This window comes from Oryzias latipes, chromosome 16 (assembly GCF_002234675.1).
Source record: "Oryzias latipes chromosome 16, ASM223467v1".
Taxonomy (NCBI): domain Eukaryota; kingdom Metazoa; phylum Chordata; class Actinopteri; order Beloniformes; family Adrianichthyidae; genus Oryzias; species Oryzias latipes.
The window spans coordinates 20,477,099-20,501,465 of record NC_019874.2 but is presented as its reverse complement, the minus strand read 5'-3'; the positions used below and the strand labels follow the sequence as shown (position 1 = coordinate 20,501,465).

The following is a 24,367-nucleotide window of genomic DNA, read 5'->3' as shown; positions in this document are numbered from 1 at the left end:
TAAATTTGCGATTCATTGTGCAGGCCTAGTAAAAGACTGTAATATAATATATAATAAGACATACTGTCTGCTGCTTTAGGTGATGTAACCTTTGTGCTATCCTAGGCACTTTAACATTGGGTGTTGGGTCATCTAGACCCACTAGAGAGTGCGCTGAACCTTTTTTCTTCAATGATTTGTGAACCTCACTGGTGTCCATGAATTACATGAAATCTTTCCACCTTTATCATGGTAGGGAGAACATGTCAATGTAAGGGTGGGGTCATCTAAGATAGCACAAGGGTTAAAGTGAAAGTGATTGTGTTAGTGTGTTAACAGGAAAATAAGTTTAATATGGATACTGGGATTTTGTTGGGTGGCAGTTTCAGTGAATGCACACACTAGCAAGGAAACTTTTCTCATGGAGACGTCATATAGTGGCTTTTATTATGAATTTTGTAATGTTTTCTGACACTTCTCAGTAACAATTAGTCAGCTTAATCCACATTGTCAGTGTATCGATAATCACAGGTAAATCTCCAAACCGTAACATAGTATTAATATAAGTTATTTATTAATGCAATGTTTATTGGCTCTTTAACATCACACTCAAAAACAAGAGGCTTTATTTACTGACAACCTTAGCACTGCACATTGATAGGATACACAGACAGCAAGAGACACAGAGGGAGAGTGATGGAGAGGTGAAGGGAAAAGGCGAGTGGAGCGTGATGGGAAGGTAAAAATGACAAGCACACAGTTGTACATTTATTAAACCAAAATTACTAGAAGTAATGAAAACAACATAAAATATGGTCAACAAATAAAACAAAAAAATGGGGGAAAAAACCCTTGAAATGAGTGAAAGTCTTACAACAATGTGCTCTCCTTTTTTGTGACTCAGATATTGACAGGTTCATAAATTACAACATTATTACACACAAATTAGGAGACACTCATCAAGCCATGGGAATATCATCCTTATCACTACTACTATTTATCATTATTATATTACTTCTTTGAGTTGAAAAGTGATTCCTCATGTGGAAAAATGTTAAATTATAATCTGCTCCCTCTCAAAAATGTGCAGTAAAAGAGTGGATGCAAAATATAATAGTAATATCAATAACATCATAGTAGTCTTCATTGTATATACAGAAAGTTCATTACAATCAATACAATCAAAACTGCCCAAGCTGAGCGGACATTCTGAAAACAGCGAGGGGTAATGTTATGGAGTGTGTGTTTCCATGTAGAGCAGTGTTGTGGAGAGAGTCTATCTGCATGATAGCTGCTGCAGTTTTAACTCAATTCATTGTAGAAAATGCAACTTTGTAAATGCTCAGAATTGAACAAAGAAGTTTCATTTTGTATTCTATGAGTGTTGAAAAAGTGCCAGCTTGAGTGAGGGTTGTGCAAGAAAGCGTTTCAGTATTGTCAGGAGACTCAGATACAACGTAGCTTGAATCTGAAGAAGTAAACTAATCTCACAATAGAGGGAAGAACACCTACAGGTACGCCAGATTTAAGGTTTTTGTGGCTGTTACTTCTGAACTTGATGTCTTCACTCTTTGAGGGTAAAGGAATGTGTCGGAGGAGGTCGCAAAGAAAAATACGAGCTTGTGCACAGACTTCCCAATGCAGTTTTACAAAAAGTTCAGAGAGACGCATGTGTCGTCATCCACAACTCAATGCCTTCCTGTTGCAAATTGTTCTAGCTTATATTTGGAAAAAGTTTCATTGGTTTTTAATAACAAATATTAGACTAGATGTTTTATTTCAGTCCTTTTCAACCAAAATGACACTATACAGACACACGAGCATCTTGTGATTCAGAATTGGTGCATCACAAACAAGTTTGGTGGGGTTTCATCAAGCTCTTCATTTACATTAGTTGTTTACATTGTGCCGTTGAACATTTAGGTGGACAACAACAGCTTGTTGTTGGCTACAGGTCACATATGGCAATGAGTGTGGGGTGTATTACAGTGACTGTGTTGTGCGTAGTGTTTGTAAGCATACATTCCTTTGATCACGGGTGTCAGCAGTTGTTGACACTAAAAGTGTTGAAGTGTGTGACTGGTGAGCTGATTTGTGGTTTCCATGAGAACTGGCGCAGAGATGCACGTGGCTCAGTAGCGACGGGCGCTGCCGTCTCTACCCTCCTTCTTGATGATGATTCGCTGATCATCGCTGGCGTCGTCAGGCGTCTCCACTGCCTCTTCATCCTCCTCCCCCTCACCCTCCGTGTCGGCAGAGATGCCCATACGAGATTCATAAGACTATGAGAACACAAGAAAGTGTAGTTAAAAAAACATCGAAAAAACATTTTACTCTGATCACATCTGCGTAAAAGTACTGTTATAACCTCCATTGGGTTGACAATGATGGTCAGGGCAGAGTCGTCCCATTGACCGCTGCCCTCTTTGGCTCCGCCTCTTGTACTTTCACCTCGGCGATGAATGGAACGGATTCGGAAGACACCCAGGATCACCATGACAACCAGAAAACCCACACACACCATAATGATGACAGTGGCTGCTCCTGGTACCACTATAATAGTGCACAAAAAAATTTAATTTAAAATATATGTATACAAAATGGACAAAACATAAAGGAAAACACAGTTTAACCATAATTAAAAGCTGGTTTAGGTCAGCTAAAACAACAGTTCCTGCCAAAAACATTTAATTGAAGACTCCTTACATTAATTTTACGATCACAGCATTATTTTATCTTCAATTGTCTACAAAATATATTTGTTGTTAGTAAAAAGAATCTGTTCACTAAAAAGTATATGTGGACAACAGTGAAGTATAAATTTAAAAAAAATAAACAAGTATACAATTCATCTGTAAATAATTAAAATTTGATAAAATGACTAAAACTGGTTCCATTAATAGAATAATAGAAACCCATCCAACTTAATGGCCAGCTTTTGTTTCATTTTGGTGTTTTTCTTTTTTCTTCTTGTGATTTTTCTTTCCAGTCATTTTTGTGGCTTTATTTAGGCCTGAAAGCATCAGTGCCCTTTGAGAATGATACATGATTTTTCCTTCACACAATCTTTCTGATTTGTGAGCATTTCTGTGACAGGCATGTGTCATTAGTGTGAATAAATGTTAAAAAAATGGCCTTCCTTTGAAGGGGTGACTGTAACCTTTTTATGATTCACTCTGCTTTCTGGCACTGTGACCCTTTCTGATTGAATTGCTGCAGCTCACCTTCACATGGAAGCAACAGAGTCTGAAGACAAGGAAGGAATTTTACCAGAGTCGATTAATTGATTTTCTTAGAATGCATCAATCTTTATTTCTACCTTTTTTAAACTGCAATTTTTAAGAGTAAACTCACATATTTATTTTTCTTATAACAATACATTTAGTTGCTTTATAATAGTTTTCCCACACATAAAACTTTTCCAAAAAGTTAACTTTAGGCCCCCTTTAAGACAAACTGGACGTGTATGTGTGTTGGCTGAAGGCTACACCCATTCTATGCTTTTATACCAAAATCTGAAACCACACTCAGCTTATTCCAGGTTTTGTTAACTAGAGAGGATTCAAACCAAACCAGATGCAGACGGTGAAAGTGGTTTGGAAGAACAAACTGCTGAAGCCGACATGAAGAGTGCTGCTTTCTGGAGTAGCACTAAAAATACCTCTCTATGGTGACGGAATTAGGAGGTTAAAACAAACACACAGGTCACTTTGTAATTTCTTTTTTAAAATATATTATAAACTTATAAACACGGAAATTCTCATTGACTGTATCAACTGTGTCAGTTTTACATGTAAGGTTAAAAACGTTATGTTGGTCAAAAAAGGGGCATTTATGACAGTAATATGGAAATAATTAAAAAAATAATTAAACTACTTATAAGTTTAAAGTAAAACAAAATCACAGAGTTTTCTGCATTTAGGCATGAAACTCCCAGCAGTACTTGTGACAAACTGCCAAAAGCAACCAAAATCTAACACAGATATTTTGACCTTTTTAAATGCCCCATTAGTGGATAAGAGAAAACAGAATAAATTTGGTGTTCAAATACTAATTTCAATCTGAAACATATATTAATTAAACAATAATTTTAGAAACTGCTAACAATGTTTATTAAAAATCTTTTTCTTTCAAGTACAGCTCATTTTATTGCATTTTTGTAAGTTGTTTATAGATTTTAATTGCTTAGGATGCACTTAATCGATGTTATAATATATTTACTATACTTTTATATTGTAGGTATTTTTACAATTTTTTTTTCTATTTTTTAAAACAAAGCTTTGTATAAAAAGGAGGATTTTTGAAATAACAGAAAATACATTTTGTATATCAAGTTTTAAACTTGAGATGAACAAATCAATATTTCTCTACCGTAATTATCAGTTATATCAGTATACATCTTAGACTATAGCAAGTTCCAACTGAACACCAACTTATAATTAATCTGAGGTCAAAGCACAGGTACATCTTATCTGTAGCTCCTCTCTCCACCTGCCCACAAGAACAGATCAGTCATCAGCCTCTGCAGTGTTCCTGACTGCTCTTCACTCATGTGTGCCTGGTCCACAGCTGGCTGGCCTTGTTCATCATTTTCCCCGTGCGTTTCTTTGACTTGCAGGGATTCTTCTAGATTTTGTGTATGCGTCAGCTCTCTGATGTTTGTGTGCTAAAACCAGCTGTCAATGTCGCTCGGAGATGCTGAGCCCCTCTGCAGCAAAGCCCTGTGCGCCTGCCTGCCAACCTGCCTGCTCACCTGCTTGGTCTCCCAGACAAACCCTAAATCCAAGACCTAACTGCAAGTCAGTTCGGGTTTCATCATCTGCTGTTCCGATTAGGCACCCTGACTTCTGCAACACCCTCATCGTTAGTTTTTTGCAGTCTCATTTTAAACTCACATACCAAGTTTCTTCACTGACAACAAAGACAGTTACATGTTTTTCCAAATTTCTCATGTTCTTAGTTTTTCCTTTAGACTGGTACCTTGAAAGCTCAGCAACTGCAGTATATGTTCAATTTCTGATTACTCTTGGAATTTAGTCATTTTCAAGTAAAAGCCTTTTTAACTGAACATTTTTGCAAGAAGTAATTGTATTTTTTTACAGGTTGTTATCTGCTTAAAAAAAGGACAAAAATTTGAATCTTTTTTTCCAACTTTCATTTCCCTCTACAAAAGAACTGAATCAATTATAAAAGGTTTAAAGGGAATTTAGCAATAAAAAAAAAAAATCACACGGACAAAATATCGGAAGTCAATGTTACCAGAGTTGCGGTGTGGATTAGGAAGGTTGTGTCCACTCAGCTCCCCAGCATGGTGGGATGGATGGAGAAACTGCTGCTGGGAGGCAAGCAGGTGGGAGGGGTGATAAAGGCTGTCCAAAGAGTGAAGAAAGTTCACCTAAAAGAGGAAAACAACAACACAAATGTTAACCTTGTACTGTAAAATCTCATAATATCACAATATAATCTGGCTCAGCCCCCTTTTGGTTTTCACACAGAAGCTATTTCAAGAGTACTGTTTCAGATGGTTCTGAAGCTGTTGTGTGAGTGATGTCACCTCCAGAGTCAACTCATTGCTGGTGTATCTGCCGTTCATCTCAGAGCAAGACAGGCGGAACCGCCGCTCAAAGCGAGCAGAGCCCTTGGCTAGACGGTAGCGGATCGAGCGAAGGATGTCCTCGTACACGGAGATGGATTCAGCACCTGAGGGAGAAATCGGATGGATGTGATCCCAGCAAAAAGAAGTGTAAACGCTTATTTATTGAAACTGAAAGTTTATTTTATGAATCTGTACCTGTGATGGCAATGTAAGCTGTAGTATTGATGATTTCAAGTCCTCTCTCTCTGACAACATCCAAGTCCACCATAAGCTCCTCTCTTTCTGGGTTTAGCTCCTCCCCCAAAGGCTGCACCTCACAGCCATCCAAAGTGTGAGCTACAGCATCCGACATCAAAGCTGAAGGGCAACATAAAAAGAAGACAAAATATGAATACATTTTTACTGCTTCTAAATCAAAAATTGCCCAAAATGACCTGAAAAAAATGCAGCACGTTTGTCAAAAAGGATGACTGACCTCCACCCTCCATCCCCTGTGCTGCTGTGTTGACAGCATGTGACAGAGAGCAGATGATACGGAGCTCAGGGAAGAGGGGAACACCTGTGGAACCTTCAAACTCAGGGGCTGGGCGTGCCAGATGAGGTCCGACCCCCGACAGAGAGATCTGTGGAGCATCAGGCTGGAGAACCACCAGGTATCCTTCCAGTTGCTTGAGAGTCAGACAGCTCTCCTCATTGAAACATCTATCAGAGAGCCAACAAAAACACACATAAAAAAATAAATTAAAAAAATACATAGTTTATGCTTGGAAAAAACAACCACCAGCTTTTAGATTTGGCTGTTTCACTCATTTGGATGTTTATTGTCACATTTAGCAGTGCCATACTGGGTCACTGCATGTTTATGGGCCTTAATCTGAGTGTGAAATGTTGGGTGGCAGCTGGTGAGAGAGTGTCAAGAGGAAGGCAGACTGCAGGGTGAATCACAAGCTTCCCATTAGGAAGCATTATGATCGCTTTGGGAAGCTTGCATTTAGGCTTAATGCTGATTCCTGGTTAGTAGAACTTGCTAAGTCATGATATGAAAAAAAAGTTAATTTTTTTTTGTTAAAACCTGAGAGAAAAATGTTTTAAAACATATTTCTGAATCTCTGCAGACTTTTTTTTTAGATTTGCCAAAGCTTGGTTTCCACTCCTATCAAATTATTATTGACCTTTAGCTGAATTTAAACATAAATTTAGAAATGTTTTGCTCTCAGTTAAAGCAAATCCAATTGATGGACAACTGTCAACATATGCTTGTGCACTGGCACTAAAACTCCCCATCCTATGTGGAAAAGGGACTAAGCTGATTAAGATGTTTGTGTCTTTGTGCAAGCGTGCTATATTTCCACTATGAGGGGGGAGCAGCTGCTTCTATCAGCCTTTCCAGAAGAGCCTGCTGTTCTGCCATCTGGGTAACTCCTGCCCTCAAATCCGACTAATCTTCATTCACTAATAACATATGCTGGAGGGAAAAAAAAATCTACATTTGAACAGAGAACAAGTTGTAAGAACCTCAGTCTATGTCCTTCAAACCTTAAGATTTTAACAACAGACCGTCAGCCTGGTAATTATTTTTACTCATACAAACATGCTGCATCTCCTCCAAATAGTAAACAGTGTCTGAACAGGCTGCTGGTTTCAGTGTAACCGTAAAATACATGAGAGAAACATGTAGTCTGGACTCTACTCACTGACTTCATTCATATTTTCTCACTTAAAGTGACTGCTACAGCCAAAGAAGACGCAGTTTTTGAGCACTGACCCAGAAACAGAATTTGTGTGCTTTTTTACCTCCAGCTGATTTAGCTCACTGAATCCTGGATTGATAGCACACCATTTATAATATCAAAGGTCAAAATTACATGTGCGTCCTATTTTGTCCCTCTAGTTGGTTCATTGTTTTGTTTATGTTTTTGAAACAACTAAAAGACCCTACTAAAAAAAATGCAACAACTTTTACTGATGGTCTGTCAAAGCCACATTTACTTTGATGGAAAATGTTAGAAAAGGTTAGATCATTCTTTGCTATCTTCTGTTTATTCTTCATATAATAATCTCTTTCATGCAGCACTAATCACTATCATGGCTGGGTAAAGTCCAGATTTGATAAAGTCAGTGTTGAAGAAGCACAGCAGACAGCAGCAGTGTTTTAGACTGCTGAATGAATACTCAATACTAAGAAAATATAATATTAAACACTGTCATTTCCATTTGATGGGATTTTTTTGGGGGGGCCTTGAATTCACATCAGATGTGTATTGATGATGTTAAAACAACAGACTTTGTATTTGTTTTACTGGTGCTCATTTACATGTTTGTGAGAGCTTTAATACCTCAGTGAAGTGGTGAGCTTGAGTGGACGGACACCAGGTGTGGCAAATCGAAGCGAGTTCCTGTAGGTGACCTGCTGCACCGCGCGATTGAAGCTCTCAATGTCGTCTCCTTCCAGCACCAGCACAGACTGGCTCGGGTTCACATGGACCTGCAAACCCAAACTCTTTTAAAGTCCATACAACAGCTAAATGTGTCAGAAAAAGCTTGGATTTTCAATGTGATCACCTTCAAACTCACTCACACTTCCTGTTCCTGAAGAATGTTGCACAGTTTCACAGAAAAACTGCAGTTTTTTAGTGTTTGGAACACTCTACAGTATAAAGTTGAAAACATCTACTTCTTGGCAGAATCTTGATTGCGCTTTGGTTTGCCTTTTAGTCTTCTGCTAAATTATACCCCCGACACACTAATGAGGCCCTCGGGTGCCTAAACTCGATCATTGCAAATCACTGACTACAAAACTGAAAACATCTTTCTAGCATTTGCAGCTAAAATGAATGTATTCAAACTTGGACCTTTCAGTTCTCATAGTTCCGTTTGCTGCATATCTCTCCACCGTTGACATATGAGGCAATTGGTCAGGATGCTGACCTTTTGTCCATTTGGCTGTATAAACCTTGGAATCCATACAGGTTTATAGACACAATAGAGACAAAGAGCAGCCTTGGTTGAGTTTATCACACATGAAATGAATATAAAATGATGCTGGGGGACAGAACTGACTGAAGCCTAAAGTCTTAAACGTTCTAAAGAACCTCAAGCGGGACAAGAATAACAACACAGTTTAGGCTTTTAGGCTTTCTCCCAGTCCACCAAACAAGGTTGGACAGATTCCAGCACACATTCTGTCACATTGATGACAGCTAAAGATCTGCTCCAGTGAGAACAAAAACACATTTCTCAAAAATCAAAAACAGCAATTCCTTAAATACGCCCTCTGATTGTTTTTTAAACAGATAGCCTAGCTTGCTTCACAGAGACGAAAGTCCTCAGTCTTTAAGTGATGCTGCAGAGGCACATGAAACTAAGCATCCTAACAACATTCAATCCCTTCAGGAATTATGGCAAGCATCACCTGCCTGCAAGCCCTGCTTATCGTTTGACTACCTCATCTACCGCAGCAGTTCCCTCCAGACTTCACTTTCATTATATCAGAACCTCAAAGAATAACTGCCAAACTTTTTCCTCATATGAGGTTTAAGTTGAACAGTTTCTAGCTTCTGCAACACATTCTCAGTGCATCTTCACCTTCAACCACCAATCTTTAACTTAGTGGTGTGTCTCGGTGTCTAACACACAGAGAAACACAAAGACTGAACCACTGTGTTTTATAGATAAGGGGTCTGCAACTTACAAAAGTAAGAGAGCCAGCTGGGTCAGTTTCTTACAGACCAAAACCCATCTAGAGCTGCAAAGTCTCACTTTGCCGCTTAGAGAAATACAGTTTATTTATGTTTTGTGGCCTTTATGTTGCTTTTAAATATTTACAATCATTGAATTATAAAAGGCTTTTGTTCTTTAAACAATTTGTACTACTTCTACTTGTAACAGCATGAAAGCTCCTTTCAAAATAAAATACACCCTGTGTCAAATAAGATCCTCCTGCTGCAGCAATTTTACTTGAATTAAAAATCCAAGAAAGGCCAGGCAAACATGACATTATGTCTCATTCTGACTTTGGTGCATCGTCAGCCGTTTCTCCTTTGACTATCAAATATTGACATGGCAACATTGACGTAGAATCCGATTTTTTTTCTTTTTCTCTGAACAACAACTAGACCTGTTGTGCAGCAGGAGATAGAATTTGTGCTTTAAGATCATTCTAAAACCTAAACCTTTTACCTTTTATTTTGCTCAGTTATCAGTAAAGTTAAACAAAAAAGCTTCATTAACTTAAACAAATTCATCACAATTACAAACCCATTATTACTCCATAAGACTTATAACTGTGACTGACAAAAGTTGGAGCACAAATCATTGGTTCACTTTAAGGCATTGCCCTGCATCACACTGCAAAAGATACGCCACAAAACAAGAAACTTTAAATCAAACTATTCCTGTCCTATGCCTGTCTTTTATGCATCAAATTGAATTTTCAGGTCTCTTCAAGATGGTAAGACCTAAATTGTGCAAAACCTCATTCATGCAATATAAAAATGAGCAAAGAAATTAGAGAATGCTGCAGAACTCTTGGCATAGCAATGACTTAATTTTACTTTCAATCTCTAAAGAATTTAAAACACCCTTCCTAAGGTTTTTAGTTTTTCTCAGTCCACAAAAACAGTTAATATCTCTCTAAATAAAGGTGTCACTGTGCCTACACATGACTTATAATTACCTACAGAAGAAGAACCTGTGAGATTTAACAAGTGAAGGTTACAAAAACATTTGGCAACTTAACTGCAATGAATCAGCCATCCATTAACAGCTAAAAAAAGAAATATTCAAATGTGCGGAGAAAAAGACACTATCCAGTAATCTAACTTTTCTGGATAACAGAAATGTCTTCATGGTTTGTGTATCCTAAAAGTTTATAAAACTCAAAATGTAAGAAATTATAACGGCCTCAGACAGCACCGACAGTTCTCGATTATTTCTGGCTTTGACTGTGGAATCCATATTTTAATGGCGATTGAAGGTTTTGGAAAAAGTGATAGAAAATAATGGCTTACTATCAGAAAGTAAAATATTTAGTAAAAATAATTAAACTTTTTAGATTTTGGCTCCAACTACTTTCTATATCTGCATTTAAAAGGATAACTTGGTTGCATTGGATTGATTTTTTCTTTTTCTTTCCTGCTTAACGAGCTCTATGATTGTGATTGCACATAAAAAGCTTTTAGAGGTGGTATTATTGTACTTCTTATTGTACTTCTTCTCAAAACTCTCTTGCCAGACTCAATATTCTCTACTTGCAGACTTATACTGGTGTATCTCAATATTATTTTTCAGCACTTAAGCTTCTTGCATAGTACTCAAAGGTCTAAAATCTCAGCTTTTCCCATGGCATTCAGATTCTTTTGTGCCTGGATAAAAATGTCTTTATTTTTGTCCCTGGTAAGTCTTAGAATTATTGAAAAATTACAGAGTAAAAGCTGTGATAGTGACACCAGATTTGACATGGACCCATTTTCATTTCATTTTTGAAAACTTGACTCAGTGTGAGAATGCTTTTAAAAGGCCGCAACACTAAATCTGCTCACAAATAAGAATTTTTTTGAATAAAAATGTAGATTTTTTTAAAAGAACATAATATCTGACTGTTCTGCTCAAACTAATTAGGAAAAAAGATATTGTTGCACGACTTAAAGTTAAAAATAAACACTACTACAGAAATAAATAAAGAGGCAAATGAAAGATCAACAACTGCTTAACGCAATTTTGTTTTGTTTTTAAACCCCCCCCTCAGGCAAATCACAAAATTTAGAAAGAAAATAAGAGAATAATCACATGTTTCAGAAATGCTACCTTCATTCCAGAGCCCAAAGTTTCCAGGTCTCCAAAATCCAGGCCCTCCCTGCAGGCGTAAAGACACTCCACCACGCTATGAGGCTCCACGCTCCCAGGGCGCACCGTCACCCCTGACAGTAGGCCGTGGTACCCTCCAACGTATTTCACTAAATAGTGAACACATCATTTAGTGTAGCATCACACAGATTGTAATTTGTACACAAATCCAGTAATGACAGAGCAAAGCAGGGCATCATCCCTCTGACAACCACACAAAACACAAAGGTCACCTGCATCTTTGCTCTCCGGAATTGTGTTGTTTACTATCTCCTTCTGCTTCTCCTCAGGCTCTGGAGGGGAAAGGCAGGGAGTCACAAAGGGGAGCAGAAAAACAACCCACAATGAGGTGCACAGAAACACACTGGAGTGTTTTGAGCTATGAAAAGGCAGTGAGAGGAAATGAAAAGGTGAAAAGATAGAATAATACTTATAAATAAATAACTCAAGCCTCCAAAGGCAAATAAATTGAAGGCAATCTTCAAAAAGGCAGCATCACCTCATTATCTACTAGCACCTGCTGCTGCGGTGACGGCAGACCCGTCAAGACGGGGACTGTGAATGTGTGTGTACTTTGACTGGTAATTGGCAGCCAGAGTTTTCCATTTTAACCCGTTTTTGGTTGTAAGTGGCTGATAGCTGTCTCCTCTTGTGTTTTTCTGCAGTTCTGAATAATTGATAAGTCGGTGATATTATTAGCCTTTAGAGACAAATGCTACAACCATGATGAGAGAAATAAAGGGACGGACACACACACACACACCCACACACACACCCACACACACACACACACACAATGTCTTCTTAAGATGCCTCATGGGGGTTTGTAGCCTGCCATAAATTAAAGCCAGCCATTTCTAATATTTGATTCAAAGGACGCTTTGGAGAAATGCAGAACATAGTGCAAAGCAGTGGCTCATAGCGTTCAAACATTTCAGAAAATCTGTCATTAGGATGTAACCTAATGACAGACAGATCTGTGCCTTACCCCAGCAGGCTCCAATGAACATCCTTTGGCGGGGTGCTGGGTTAGGAATAGCTCCGTTATCATGGATTAGGGCGGGGTCGAAGGTCACACCATCCACATACAAGGTCACGGAGGGGAACTGGACACTGAGAGAAAGATGATGCCATTCGCTGTCACACACCTGTTGGACAAACAGAGCTATTAATAAATAAAAAAAACTTACAGTACTTGCTGCCCTCTGGAAATACTTTATTTGTGTGAATTTTATCTGCAAAAATCCTTTACTGGGAAAACAAAAAACATTTAACTGAAGTCAACGTAAATCTAATAAATGTATAAATTCAAAGAAAAAATACAAAAATTCATACTGCTCAAATGGAAAGAAAAATACCCTCCAACCTTCAACATGTGGCTGAAAGACCTTCTGCACTTTTTGGTGCTGGAGAAAATTCGATCCTCTATGAAGGGATCGGTGCAGAGGTTCTATCTAACAAGGAATCCTATATTGGAGCATCTGAGAAACTTGGATGTCATGGTTGCCAAAAAATGTCTGTGACTGGTCTTGTAATGTGAATAGGTGTTTTTTTTTTTTTATTGTGTCCCGCCAGGTGTCTAAGCTTCTGCAAGACTTGAGACTGAATGGTACAATGAGAGTGGGAGGGAGGGGGGGGGGGGGGGTATGTTGTTTTATGTTGTTTCATGTTGTATGTTTTGTACTGTTTCCAAAAAACAAAATCAATAAAAAGACTTGGTGCAAAAAAAAAATAACACAAAAATGCCTTCATTATTAAGTCCATTTTATAAGGTAACACCCTACAAAATAATTTGGAGACTGAAACAAGGCAAAAAAGCCAATAATTGCCCTAAAGCAGAGAACTTGAGCTAATTTAAACAATTCAGCATAGTAGTTTTTTAATGCTGTCAGACAGGAGCAGTGCAGCAGTAACAAGGGTATTAAAAAGTTGGGGCAGAGAAGAAAGATGGGGCTAACCAGATAACATTGTTCAGACAGAGGGATCTAACAAATCTTTTCTGTATCAGCCCGGCTTTGTTTAATCCAAGCTACTTCAATCTGTCTGAAACCCAAAAATTCAGTCAAAACAAGCCGGCTTTAACTCCTCCTCCATCACTCACCATGTAATATTTGCACGCATGAACACAAATGCACACTAAGCAGGTTCTAAAAATGCTTTTTTGCCCTTTTTATTTTACTTTAAAACCCTTTTTCTTGAACACATATGGATGTAAATAATATAGGTTGGTGGCAGGTGGAGCAGTAAGTGGAACAAACATTTACAGCAGATGGGGATTTTCTGTAAACTTTACTTTTTTTAATCTCCAAACTTTTAAATATGAAAGTTTTTAGCTGAATTAATGTGTTAAAACCAATCTGCGGCAAGTAAGGGACTTTATTTTGCTTCATTCTTATGCGTCATGGAAATTTCTAAATACATCAGTCACAATTAGCCATCAATTTAAAACTGCACACTGCAAATGCTGCAGGATATTTTGTGTTTTTGTCTGTGAACGTTTACACAGGGTAGATCACGGCACTGAGCCTTTTATGCAAGACAAGCACTCTGTGACAAATTGCTGCCAAGAGACAGTTTTGGTTCTGCAGGCATGTGTGAAAACCACTGATGATGCAGATAATTGTGCTTTAATGTATATTTATAAAAGGTCTTTTGAGAAAGAGTTCCTCTTAGCTAGTAGCATGACAGCTACATCTTTTAAGAGGAACAGTCAATATGCTTCATATGGCACAGAAGGAAACAAAAGAAGGAAACAAAACTCAAATCAATGTTTAGTTCATTTGCAATTAATTTTAAGGTAGAAACAGGAAAGAACTGATGCAATCGAAACTATTGGAGATGCAGTTCCCTGGATACCTGCTCCAGTTTCCATAAGAACTTGACAGGCCGTGCAGCTGAGACATCAGGCCAGTAGAAGAGGGAGAGACGGCAGCCGTGGACAGAGAGCGAGTAATGAGAGTACGAGTCATCTGCAGGATGGGAGTGGGAAAGCAGAAAAGTGGGAGATAATTGAAGAATCTGAGTAGTTTGGATAAAATGTCTTAATATAATCCAATTTTCTTTCAGGTATATATCTAGAGAGGTAGATGTGGGAATCATGAATTTCTTTTTGGGGGTGTCTTTTTGGTAATAGATTTGGCCAAGAGAGCAGGTTGGTCGATAACTTTGTTTTTCAGAATCAAAACAAAGAAAGAAAGACAAAAAGAAACGCCTGGTTCAGTTAAAGAGTTTCAAAGTGTCTTTGCTGTTCGCTTGGCTGCACAAGCGGAACAGATTTGGGGCAAGATCCTCTCTCAGTAGCACCTTGTTAAAACTTCTTTTTCCCTTTTCATTGTGAAATAGTGCCCAATTAAAATTAAGATTTTTTTTACCTTTCCCAACCAAATTATCCTTTTGAATTATATTGAAACTCTTGGGAAACCACACAGGTGATGTATGAGATGACACATACCATTCTTCATGGTGCTGCACACAATAATCTCCTCCTCTTTACGACTTCCTCGGGTTTGAGTGGTTGCGGGCTGAATATTAGCTCCACCCCTTCGCATCCACAGCTGGAGAGTGAAATGATCGCCGGACAACGCTGACACAACTGGATCAGGTACAACGGCGACATGGTTGGATCCGTTAAAGGAGAAGACTAAAGATGAGTCCGAAGAAGGGAGAGTTGGCAGAGCAGCGGTCCAGTTGGCTGCAGGTGATGGAGGTGGGAGGAGGTCGACTTCACCCCTGACAGCACCTGACAAAAACAAAAAGTCAAACATAGGCATCGATGTCAATAAAATTACTTTATATGTCATCTTATAGTTCTATGAGTGAAGAACTCACCACATAGTCGACGCACAGATCTGTCAGAGTAGCTGTCTCGATCGCAGCCCTTCCCAATGTGGCCAGTCTGGAGCTCTACGGTGGCCTGGATGTTCCACACAGTCTCTTCACATGTTTCCAAATGCAGGCTGGGGAATAGAGGGATACTGCCTGATCCAGGTGTGTACTCCACACGCTTGGTCCATCCTGAATAAAAAAAAAAAAAAAAAGATCACAACTTTTGCCTTTTATCATAATTGGTATAAAAAGGGGAATAAATATAAATATATATAATACATGATCATTTGTTAATAACATAAAATATAGTAAAACGAAGAATAAAAATTAAGTAACTTGCATCAGTTTGCAAAACTTTTAAAACTACGACAGGTTTAAAATCTTTCCTTGAAGAAATGCCTAGAATATTGAACATACTTTCAGGAGAATCAAAGCCAAGGAGGCTTAAACCTTGAAGACAAAATACCAAACAAAATTGTAATTTCCCCCCATTGTAAAGTGTGTGACACTGATTTAGGCAGAGACAGATCACAAAGGATGTTGAAATACTGCCTACAATACAGCAACTCTAATCTAAAAGTTTATTCTCACAGTTTAATTAATCCCCTTCTTTTAATATTTCTAATCTAAACCAGCGACCCACTTTGAAAAAATCAGCTTTTGATCTAAAGTAACAAAAATGTAATGGCAGCCCACACAGGCTCGAAATCAAAGTGATCGTCTTGTTCAGCAAATTAAATGAGAAGTCCATATCTGGAGGCTGCAGAAAATGATCTCTGGAACCAAGCTGCAACAGGACAAGAACTATCTGGAACATCTGTTACCCATCCAGCCAGGTTTGCAGGACGGCTTGACCGTAATGGCAACCTGGGCGTCAGCCTGAGCACGATTCTTCCCACAGTCGAAGGCGGTCACCCAGAAGGTGTGAACATGCTGCTGCTTTGAATCCAATGGCTCAGTATTTTTAATGTTACCTAGGAAACAGAGAGCAACAAAGAGAGGACTTGACATAAAGGAAAAAAAAAAACGTGAAAATAGAAATAGAGGGTTAGTCATCAACAAGCTGGTGTGATTAAAAGCCCAGCGGAATTGAAAGCATAATGATAACACTTCTAGATTAACAGAGACACTTCCTTTCTCTGTGCACTCTATTTGACGGCGGAAAGAGAACTGGCAAAAAAAGTGGAGGAAGAGTAATTGCGGTGCAATGAGCGGTTTTCCTGCTTTTAGAGATAAAGGTGAATAAACAACATGTATCTCTTAAAAGGCAGCCCACATTTGTCACGCCAGCTGGAAAAAACAATGGGTAAGGAAGAAGATGCTCTGGCATGGAGAGAAAAAAGCTGAAGGGGAAAAAGAGCCGAAACGTTGAAGAAAAGAAATTTCGTAAGAGGTTGGGGGCTGAAACTATACTTCTCTTTCACGCAGCACCCATCCGCCCCAACTCAGAAAAAAAAACCTCATTATAGTCTGAAAAGCCCTTTAATTTCTAAAAAAAAATCTCTTTAGCTGTTTTGTCTTATTAAAAAAATATTTCATACACGTATGTAATAAAAAGAAAAATAGTAGATTACCAAAAAAAAAGCAAACAGCTGTTCTAGAGGTTTCACACAACTATTGGCTGCCCACACAGGTTTATCTTATAACATTTTTAACTGATGTTTTTCATGAATTACGCCAAATTCGTGTTTTCCATGCATTGGAAGCTAAAAGCAACAGCAATAAATAGTCTGTCGCCAATGTATTGGCGACAGACTGAAGTTCTCACCATCATTGTCAATAGCGAAGGGCACATTGGGAGTGATGATGTCATAGAAGCAGATCTGGCTGTATTGCGGGGAGCAGTCGGCATCCAAAGCCTCCACGCGCACGATTCGATCAAATAGGCGTCCTTCAGGGACCGAGGCCTCGTAGCGGCGCTCCACAAACACAGGGGAGAACTCATTGACGTCATTCACACGAACGTGCACCGTGGCCCTGGGGGTGGGGGCAGAAGAGAGACAAACACAGGCACACACACAAATGAAAGCAGCAACATGAAACAGTGATGTCAGGATTGTCTTTATAGCGCTAAACACGCTTAAAAACGTGCTCCTTTAGAGAACATGAAGGTTCTTCACTTGTGGGATTTCTTGCTGTTGACTCCGTCGGGTCCCTCCCCGCAGTCATAGGCCTGGATGGTGAAGCTGTGCTCGCGCTGGCTTTCACAATCCAGTGGCTCCTTGGACCGGACCAGACCCTCACCGGTGGAGCGGTCCAGAACCACTGCTTCAAACTGGACCGTACCCGAACCCAGAGGGCCATTATGAACTCGGAAGCCACAGATTTCACCTGTGTGGAGCAGGAAAAAAAAAAGTGAAAACATTCATCCAAATATGAGAGAAGCAACACTCAGAAATCAGAAAATAATATTTGAATTTGTATAAATGCTGTATAAAGCTTTAATTATTAATGTAATTTAGACAAAACCTGCCCAGCTCATGACACAAATATGCTTAGTTTGGAGCACTGAAATGCTCAATAGGCTTTTTTTATTGTGCATTTGCACATCTTTGCCCACAAAATGTCTTTTTACAGTAAAATATTAAGAGGAACAAAAAAAAGATCATGCTGGTTTGGCAGCTTTTTTTAATGTTAAAATAAGCTTGTTTCCTTCTCCTTTAATACAGTTTATAATTTTGAAAATTACACCTAAAACTGCACAAGAATAACATAACATGCTTCCAAAATAAAGGTAAGCATATCTATAAACTAAACATAAGATGTGAAAATTTAAAAAGCACAACAGAAAGTCAACAGTGGTAACAATTTGTTTCTGATTGTGCTGCGTTGTGTCATTTTTCAGAGACAGTAAGATCACATGGATTGCTGCTGTGCAGCACCTGCACTACAAGCAGGCAGTTACACATCCACACCCTTGTACCAAAAATCCATGTTGCTGCAAAACATAAAAAGTCAAAGATACTGTGTGCCACCATTATAAATGCTTGCTTTCACGTGTTCACTGACAACAGGAGAGATGCTCCTTATTCCTCTCTTGGGATCTGAAATCCATGATTTAGTTGCAGTTTCCACTTCGCTCAACGCAGGCCAGGAATAAAAGGCACATTTCTAAATCTCGTTTCTTTTTCATATTTCAGCTGCAACTTGGATTTGTTCAAGGACAAATGGTGAGTGTTTCCTAAAATTACTTTCAGATGTGCCATTCTATTTTTACAATAAAATCCTGTCTGATTTTGACATATTCCAGAAAATATAAACCCATGACAGTTTTTTGATCAGTAGCTAGTTAATCCAATCAATAAATGCAACCTTTAAAATGGTGTGCAAATACAAATATTTTAATAAACATTTAAAAATAAGCATTGTGAGCACCTCTTTTCCCTCTTTTTTTTGCAAGACCAGCCTCTTGATTATTTAACAATCAGTACATGATACTTTTATTTTTATTTTCTGCACCATTAAAACTGCTCTGGGAATGGAATTGCACAACAAAGTAAAATATATCTGGATATGTTAGCCATTATTTCCAACTGTCCACTCCCAGGTGGTCATAGACTCTAAAATAGGACACAATCCAAAGATAAAGCACCATAGGGGACAGCAAAAATGTGGCCGCAGAGGCATTTAAATTACTTAATAAGTCTTCATTACTGAATACGCTGTGCCAAATTTTTTTCAATAATGAGAACACAGTTATCTGGGAAAATCCCTTAAGTGAATCTTTATCTAACATAGCAGTCATTATCAGAGCAGAATAGTAAAACAAACTGCAAGTGCGGTTAGAAGACTAAAAAATGTGATGAACATCGGCTAATCTTTAAGGGCGAGTCACAGGTCCAAGCTCAAACAGCTAATTTCCTCCTCCTTTTAAAAAAAAATATGAATATATATATCAGGAAGCCCCTAGCAAGTCAGGTTAATCTTTCATAGTTTGACTGTACGAGATAATTTCTAGGAGTCCAACAACAATCCCCTTATTTCATCAGGCTGCAGAGGCAGAGTGCTGCTGACTGCTGCTGCAATGAAGCATTGAATTACACTATGACAGTCTAAAAATAGGATTCGGAGGTCTCTGTGAGTGAATACTTTGCCTTCGATATTTAGCCTGTAGGACAACATTGCTTGAGATGGCAGAAAGCTCAAAAACTAGGGGCGTAGTTACTATTAAATCAACAAGGATATATATCTCTAATGGTTAAAAGCTGCATCCTCTTTTTCTTTCTTCATTTTTAACTATGATTCAGTTGGCTTCCAGTTTCCTTGTCATCACTGTAAGATGTGAACACTCAGAGCCAGTTACCAGCATAGTGAAGGGGGGCGTCTTTGTCCAGAGCAAAGAGAGGGGGGTTGAGCAGCACGGTGTTGTCATTCTCCATGACAATCCCCTGGTACTCTGTCTCGATCCATGGCTTGTGCTTATTGGCTGAACGGCACAGAGAGGAGACCAAAGAGGTTAAATGGAACAATTATAAGGGAACCAAAGCAGTTATTTTTAACACTCAATTAAGGAGGAGAACATGGCAGGAGTGCATGTGAGTGGGAGAAACACAACGTATGTGTGGCCACAATCCGATCCCATCCAAACAGACCGCCTTCCCCCTGTTCATGTCGAGCACCACTCTGGACTCCCTTCTTCTTGACGGCATAATTAAAGAGAGTCTGTTATCCCTCACTCACACTCACTCACACAAATTTGAGGCTCACATCAGTGGCCAAACTGCCAAAGGGGCTTCTGAAAAACCCAGTCAAACGCCTGAGGTTTACCCAGAATTTAACCTTTAATTGTGGATTAATTATTCATCCTTGTGCTGAATGTTCTGTGCTGAGTGATCAAAGATCTAGTTAATGAGCCAGAAGGGTGACGATTTTCCACTCCAGCAAAGAGCAAAAACAAAAAGGCCAAGTGCCCGTCCTCTGTTGTCCCCAATCTCCACGTAGAAGCTGAGGAGATGGAAATCCGGAGTTATGTTTGCTTTGTTGTCGCACCGCTAAATTTGGCGTAAAATCTGAGGGGAACTAATTCTGCCGTCTTGGTCTGAGGGAAGAGATTGAGAAGAGGCAAACGCTGCTGGTTCAAAATCTGATCAAACAGTTCTGCCGTCAAGCAGAAAGCTGGGTATCGCTGACAGTCTGTCAGTTCTGTTTGTTTTTCCTCATTCTTGTGTTTCTCTGTGCGGGTTGGCCGTGGTTCTTCTGGACGGCTCCGCCCTCTCTCTGGTGGCACTCCATGGATTGGCACACAGCTATGGAGTCCTAAACTGTTCATAATTAAATAAATAAATATTTAATGAAATAAATATTTCACAAGGTCATTTATTTATTTAATTAAATATTTATTTATTTAATTATGAACAGTTCAGGACTCCATACACAGCTGCCTGGACTTTAGGTTAATTTGTTTGCGCTGTGGTTCTGTTTCTGCACTCAAAGTGTCAAAGTGCAGCTTATGCTTAGTGCCCTGCTCTGGCACAACTTACTTTATTTGGTATCTGATGTCGACTTCTGTTATGCTGTGGATTTTTCCCCATCTAGAGTGGCGCTTTTTGTTTTTAAAAACATTTAGTTTCTCACTCCAGCTTGTCATCTGCGTCATCCTTATACCCCCATAACAACTGCTTCTTCTTTTTTTTCCTTAGAATACTGTCTGCAGCCCTTTCAGAAGCCATGCTGGAGGACATAAATATGTTTTACCCTCTCACTCGTACAGACTAAACAGCAAGATTTATTGCTTTGGTACTTTTATCTTATGAATCATTATACTACGAATTTGCCGTACGTCACCCATACATTATGTACTTTATTTTCACGTCGTGTTTTTGGTGCGCTGTTTATTTCATGGGCCATCTTCAGGGAATATTTTAATGCAGGGAAACGGCTTTCTAGCACAAAGAAAAGGAAGCAGATGATTTATTGAAGTGGAAATGTTACTAATTTTGCACATCAATCAATGAAAAAAAAAACTTAGATATTGAGGGATTTATGACAAATATAACCACTTTGCCTGATCTATCTTGTCATTGCTTTAGTGTTTAATGATGTGAAACTAAATAGGTCATTTTATGACTTATAAAAACCCTGAAGAACATTTCTCTATAAAAAATCTTTTACATAATTTGTTCAAATAAAATTGTTGCAGACAGTTACTGAACTATCCAGAGAACACTTTAAAAATAGGCCTATTAGTAATCTTCTTACCAAGAATTCATATCTTAAGAAGAAAATTCTAGTCACAAAAACACATTTTCTTAAAATCCCACACCAGACATGTTTAAATCTATCGCAAAAACGTTTCCAGTGGTCTTTTATTATGATGCTGTTTTTAGCCAAGATCAATAAACCTACGTCGTTTTCTTTCAGCAGAGCAGCAAGAATTCCTTAGAAGTAGTGGGTGGGACTGTTCGTGCAGAGTAAGCTCGCCCCCTTCCCATCATCCATCTGCATTCCCATTAGCTTACGAGCAATATAGGAGCTATCCAGCTGTACAGTTTTGAGCCACATGCCAGCTCAGACGAGGAAAACAAAGACGCACATGAACCTATTTATCTGCAAGTAGATGCATCAGAATGAAGCGCTGCAGGGAGCTTGTGGGTTGCTGTAGTAACTTCGACGTCACACCTATTGTCTGCTCCTGATTCACAACGATTTGAATAAACAAATACCCAGAAAAGCAATTTTTAGCTTAATTTTCTTTATATATGTCCTCCATCATGAGAAAATTCTACAAAAAAACATTAAAACACAATTTTCATCAGACAGGGTGTTTAAACTAAGATTATTTTTCTATTGAAAAACTTTCTCAATAATATTATTTTTCTTGCAAGACAGAAACCATTTTTGTTGATAGAATTGTCTTTTTACTTTCTTAAGATTCTGTTTTTACATTGAAGAAAATGAGTAATTTCCCAACACTTTAAATAACAGAAAATGACCTTGTTTGATGTCATCAGATTTACTCAAAACAGGAAATAATTTGGCCAAATTTGTCTTCTTTCAGTGCTTTAAGGACATATCAAGAGGTAAAAGCCACAGAATTATCCGTGTCCATTCCAAAAAGTTTAACTCAAACTCCAACCCTGACACATCCTTTGGCTTCCACACTCCATTATTGTGTCTATTTTTTTAGTTATCTGTTTCCTGCCCTACGTCCTACCCTCCCTCCTCCCACCACACTCCTATGTAGCATTAATCTGAGCATCAGGCCGGTGGATTACATCCAGGATTACAGATTGAGAACCATCTCGTTCCATCCCTCTGCCCCCCAACCCCATTTGGCACTCCTTCTCTTTCTGTCACTCCATCGCTCATCCATCCATCCTCATCTGACCTCCTCTCTATCGCCTATGTGCAGACAAAACATCCACTATCTCCCCCTTTGCTCTTTTCTTCCAGCATCACCTGATCTCACACACACCACCTTCACCCCCCACCCCCCCACCCCATCTTCGCTCCCTTTCTCTTCCTCCTTTTCGGCGTGCATGTCGTCCTGTCACGGCTCCCTCTCTTCTTCCTCTCCCCATCTTTCCTTCTGTCGCTCTCCTCCACCTTCCTCTCTGAGATGCTCTCCCACCGCTTTGCCCTCTCAACATTCCCCTTCCTTCGGCAAGATAATCATTGAGACAATGATGTTGAATCAGTCATGGTTCTCTACAATGATAAATCTGCCGCTGTCAGGGAAACAGATCTATCATCTCAAGAGTCACGCCACCAGCAGAACAGGCACATGCACATGGGTCACCAGCACAGACATGTGGGCTCAAATGCACTGAATAACAATCAAGTCGACTGGAGTCATGAAAACCCACAGGAACCTCAACACTCCACAATTAGTCGTCAAAAATAATAAATAAAAAAAGGATAAGGAACTGACCTTTGTTGCCATTGGCAACCGAAGTCAAGCAAAGGAGGAGGAGGGATAGAAAATTCATTCTGTCCATCTGAGGGAGGTAAAGGAAAGTAAAGGGAGAAGGGGGGACAACAGGGTGGGGTGAGGAAAGAGAAGGGGGGTACATGCATCAATGACTGATCAGCAGTGAAGGAAACAAGTACAGTAACAAGACAGCGGCACACAGCTGTGGCTGTGCAAAGGAAACGGCTAATAATTAGGTGAGCATCATGGCTGATTAGGAGGAAGATAAGTTCTGTCCGAACGGAGTGAGCATTTCCGGAGAATTCTGGTTTCCCCTCAAAGATGCATTGATGTGCTTGCAGATAGGCCGCCTTAAATAGCCTGTGGAGCATGCACGTTCCTGCTCATGAGTGTAGCTGGAAACGGTGGGGTGGGTGGGTGGGTGGCGGGAGATATTAAGTCAGAAGAGATTTTTTGGCTCCAAAAATCAAGGCCTTTGCGTGATTTTAAGTGCCCCTCTTCCCTTTATATATATATTTGTATTTCAGCAGAAACAACAGCCTATGCGACATTCAGATTTACCGGCTGGCTCTGACACACATCTCCCCCACCCTGATTTCCGCCGCCATCCTCGGCTCAACCCGTCCAAGTTTCTGCGGTACAGCCCAGTTGTGCGGGGGAAATGTCGCAGAAGGACGGCTGGCTGAGGCAGCGCTGACATTACCGTGCTGAGTGCGGTGATGCTCCTGGTTGGTACCCTGCCTCTCTACGCTCGCAGCATCCGCCTCTCACGCCCCTGCCGCTCGGCTCGGCAAACCCCCGCAGGCTGACGGCGAAACCGATCCTCCGGGATGGAGAACGAGGAGGCACGAGGAGGCTTTACAGATAGAATGTGAGGAGGACGATACCAACTGACGTCCTTTTTTTTTCTTGTCGTTTTAAAGCGGAAGGGGGAAAAAACGGTTGGAATATTACGCTGAGGTCCCCTCCCTCTCTGTGTTTCTTGCCCCGCCCACACTGCGTCCTTCTTCCCTCTGTTTTCCTTCACCCCCCCCCGTTGCTGCTCGGGCTGTTTTCTCCTCATTCAGGGACTCAGACACCAATTAGTCTCACCGATCCGTCAAACTGCACGATGACTAGCACCCTTACAGACCCCCCTTCAACTTTCTCCTTTATTTATTAATTATTTTCATTTCCTCATTGCCTCGCACTGCAAGATGACGTCATGCACTCAGTTTTGCCTTTTTGGTAGGGGTGTATTCACATCATGATTT

At 39.6% G+C, this 24,367-nt stretch overlaps 1 protein-coding gene across 1 annotated transcript; it reads right to left on the bottom strand.

Moving 5' to 3' along the window:
• Window positions 1–398: 398 nt before the first annotated feature.
• Window positions 399–24,081, bottom strand: clstn3 (calsyntenin 3). Its single transcript, XM_004078210.4, has 19 exons — window positions 23,818–24,081; window positions 23,115–23,181; window positions 19,548–19,670; window positions 17,365–17,575; window positions 17,013–17,221; window positions 16,069–16,218; window positions 15,248–15,433; window positions 14,871–15,158; window positions 14,276–14,388; window positions 12,408–12,567; window positions 11,653–11,712; window positions 11,381–11,529; window positions 7,912–8,060; window positions 6,051–6,277; window positions 5,771–5,932; window positions 5,534–5,679; window positions 5,239–5,374; window positions 2,348–2,532; window positions 399–2,261 (listed from the first exon to the last, which is right to left on the bottom strand). The coding sequence occupies exons 2-19, from the start codon at window positions 23,179–23,181 to the stop codon at window positions 2,112–2,114; spliced, it is 2,871 nt and encodes a 956-aa protein (XP_004078258.1). The 5' UTR covers window positions 23,818–24,081; the 3' UTR covers window positions 399–2,111.
• Between the last annotated feature and the right edge of the window lie 286 nt (window positions 24,082–24,367).